The 4,196-nt window shown below is 35.1% G+C and overlaps 1 protein-coding gene across 1 annotated transcript in view; it reads right to left on the reverse strand.

The window, feature by feature from the left end:
- The window catches only part of Smp_134470 (hypothetical protein), a gene marked incomplete at both ends in the record, with an annotated part of 50,607 nt that overhangs the window by 3,619 nt on the left and 42,792 nt on the right, over nucleotides 1–4,196 (reverse strand). The window contains one exon of the mRNA XM_018798741.1: nucleotides 722–828. Coding sequence (XP_018653653.1) covers nucleotides 722–828 — 107 coding nt within the window. The remainder of the gene's footprint in view (nucleotides 1–721; nucleotides 829–4,196) is intronic.

Here is a 4,196-nt window from a genome sequence, read left to right on the forward strand (position 1 = left end):
TGCTGGGAGCGAGGTTCGAGTTCATGCGGGGATACACCTTGAGGGATCTCAAGTCCACCACCCTAACCACTCGGCCGCAGTACATGTCGATCACACATACACTTGTGAAGGAGGAAATAAAAGGTCAACTAGATAAACAAAGATAATAAATAAAATAATGTGAAGTAAAACAATGTGAAATTTCATCACGCTGAATAATAAACTAATATTATCAAGGTAGGTATAAGGTGAGAACAAACTGTGTCTAGTTCACCTTTTAGTTTTTTCATATTTAAATTTTTTTTTAACAAGTATATGAGTGATCAGAATGTTCGAAACGTGTTGTGCTGACATGGTTCTGATAATCGTCGTCTTATTACACAATCCAAAGTAATATCTGTTATTCATGTATATAGTTGTAGACGTACATACACGCATCCACATATACAAACAATACTATACACACTCAATGAATGAAATAAATAACCCCATTCCACCACCCACCCCCAAATCTATTTTATTCCTATTTTGATCATAAAAAGATAACTGCTGGATACAGTATCGAGGATACGCATTGATAAGTCCCATACTAGAAATAAATAATCACTCAGTGCTTCCAAGATTTCATTAGTGATCTAACTAAGATAAGTTTATGATTTAAAATCTATAAACATATAAGTCGATTTGGTGTAATATATTGAAATATATAAAAGAGATTTTACATCATAAGTAAACATTTACTTACGTTAAAAGCTTCACGAAGTTCATCATCAGAAGATTTTGGTCGTTGGTTTTGAGAATACCTGCGCATCATTCTTAAGAACTCGTCAAATTCAACTGTACCATTCCCTACAAAATTGGATTAATAATAATAATAATAATAATAATAATGTGATAAATGATGATTCGAAACACTAAGTAAATGTATATTCCCAACAGTTGTCAAATTTACAGAACCGTATGATAGTTATATAAGCATTTATTTCCGGTCTCATACTTTTCAGGTAGACTACAATAAATTTTCGTACTCATAGCATGAGAGTTAATATATTGAGTTAAGTGAATAGAACAAAACAAGGTATGATTATTATATTTACAAATGAACCGTTAAAATTATCAGCTATCTCGTGATTTGAATACACACAATCACGATGTTCACAGTGGATGTATCATTGAGATTATGAACCAATCTAAGTTAGACAAATATTAAAGACTTGGAAGCAATAGACAACGGTTTCGTTCTGGTGTGGGACTCCTCATCAGTGCACATCTACGATCCCGTACGCGGGACTAGAACCCAGGATCTTCAGTCACGTGTGTGAACGCATAATCTCTAGACTACTGACCTGGCGTTCGACAGTGTTGATGTCCAACTTCAACCAATCCACGATATTGCGCGACCATCTTTCACTGTCTTCCGCGGGTAACTGCCTCACACCTAATACTGTTGAACTCCACTGGTACGGTTTCTCACTAGAACTCGAGGCCAGTTACTGATGAACACATGTCTAGTCCTTATAAGTGCTGATTGGATTCTATCGGTCAATTTGCAATGCGTTTACTATATAACTATACAAACATGATGTTGGTCACGGCGCAACTGTAAAGACTTCATGCCTAATGGGATCTAGTCACGGACCGAATACATAAGTGGTAATATCTCAGATTGTGAAGCCGTAAGATGGTAGTTCAGTTCTCCAAAGAGCACAAGTTCCCTCAAGATTATAGGTATCTCCTACTGACTAGTGCCAACTAGCACGAAACCTGATTGAGGCAGAGTTTCCTATTGACTACTTCCAACCACCTAAATTCATAAATATAATTTCACCTATTAACCATACTTTTAATACTTCATTGAAGCATGCTAAATTCAATCAGTCATAATCAAGGTAAAACTTGAAACATTTGTGCGTTTCTCGACGTTATCACTACTTCACTAACACAACGAGTTGATACAAACAAGGTAAATAGTCAAATGAATCAAAATGATCCAGTAAAAACGGTAATAAAAAAAGACTGAATTTCGAGAATACAGAATAAAAAGGTATGTATGAAAGAATACTAGAAGTGAAGATCTAGAGTAAGACAACGGGTGAATACATTTGATTCATTGTGACTGATTCTGAGCTATCTCATTCAAAGTCTTCAACCACTGACAGTTGTTATTGCTCATAAAGCAACCACATAGTGTTTATCTACTAACATAAGGCTCATATCGACTGTCGTTTGTTTCATCGACTGATATCATGTTTTGGTTTTTTTGTTTTTTTGTTAGCTCTTCCCCAATGTACTTTTTTACGCTAGAGAACATAAAGCACACTAAACATTCTAGTAATGATTATGTTGCTAAACGTTATTTCATTTTTCTTAGAGCTAATAAAATATTAGTATTAGTGCCCCCAAATGCCCTGGTATATCCGAGAGTGGGGAGAGTCCGCTCTCACTCTCAAAATGCTCTCACATGGACACGCGTATATAGCCTCTGCCACACAAGTCCTACTCACTGCCTTCTCGTGGCATTACTATTGTTTACGAACTTGAGAGGACGAAAAGCGAATGTCCAGCGCTGTAACCTGGTTGATGGACTCGAAACGTCCACCTAGGGGAGTTGGAAAACCCTCGTTCCAAACAAATGGTGCACATAAACTCCAGGATCCTGATGGAACAAATGATGTATGAATCAATCGTTGGTCACCGGCTACCATGGGACTGCATCTTCTCACGATGCTCCACTACCTTGTGGATCAGACCTTTAGATCAAAGGCTCGGGGTGTGGCTCCCTATGAAAACCACCTGCTTCAGTTTGGGCACCTGGGCAGTATCACAGCCCTCCCACAAATTAAATGAGATTTGTGCGGCGCATATGTATCTGGTGCTTCCTTGTACCAACATTTATGTGTTTAAATAACAATAATAAATAAGTATTACAATGTTGAGGAGAACACAATAGCTTTTTTTTCTCTCTCATATGATGTTAACCTTATTATAGAGTGGAACATGTAACAAACATCATTCTTCCATTGTCTATTTTATCCTTAGGATATATGGTGTTATTCAATTAGGTACAGGATAATATAGAACTATAGGTTACTAGTATAAGTATGTCCTCCTCCACCCACCTTGAATTTTAACTTATTGCATTGAGTAAAAGAAGTATACTTTGGTAATTGAATAACTACCTTATCTGATTTAATTATTTCATCGAAAACTTTTTTTTAAGATAAACAGTCAATCAAGTTATGTATAGAACTTAATAGAATTTTCTTAATTACTACTATTCATTGATTTTGTTTAGTCTAATCTGATTTGTAAATCTTAGATAAATATGTGTACCGGTTCAATTTGGTATACTGTGGTATGAGCTACTTATGTCTATTGACATAAGTAGTATGTAACACTAATCCGAAGTGGAATACCTGTCAAAAGAAGGTTGAGAAGATTGAACTGAAGAAAACAGAAAAGGTAACATAAGGGAATTGAGAATTGGGAGAATCATGAAGGATGTAAAAAAAAATTGATGAAAGATGGGCAAATGAAGTATTCAATGTATTGTTTTTCATATTTTACGAAGACATTCTGCAATTTGGTATTTAACAATAAATTCGACGTCCCCACCATGCCTTCATTCACTACAATACGACACAACAGCTCAACGAATAAAACTATCAAGACTGATTTCAGGATACTATAAATAGTAACAATATCGGTGATAGTACAAATGTTTAAGAATAAACAATAAGACACAAGAGGAAAGAATCCATTCATGAAATAGAAAAGTATGAAATAATTTCAAAACTCATGATCTAAGAGAAGACAAAGAGTGGATCCGTTTTTTTTTGGCCATTGTGAATAGTTCTTAGATGTATCCTTAACCATTGGTTACAATATTCCACTGTTTTTAAACAAAGTATATACATTAATACTATTCAAAGACCATTGCTATAACAAGATGAACATTTCGAATATAGTTCAAAGATGAAAGCAAAATGTAAACATAATACATAGATCCACTACCAAAAAACTAAGTATTAAATGTCACAAAGTCAACAAAGTAGGCAGACATTCAAAAAAAAGGAAAACATAACACATATTTAAGTTAACAGAAGGGGTTTTTTGTGGAGATTTAGAATTTTCATAGTTGCAAGCGTGGGGACACTAGAAACAAAAAACCCAGGAAAAACAGCAGGAATTTTATGTGGAAGACGGCACTCTGTACG

The sequence above is a fragment of the Schistosoma mansoni genome, chromosome 7 (assembly GCF_000237925.1).
Source record: "Schistosoma mansoni strain Puerto Rico chromosome 7, complete genome".
NCBI lineage: Eukaryota > Metazoa > Platyhelminthes > Trematoda > Strigeidida > Schistosomatidae > Schistosoma > Schistosoma mansoni.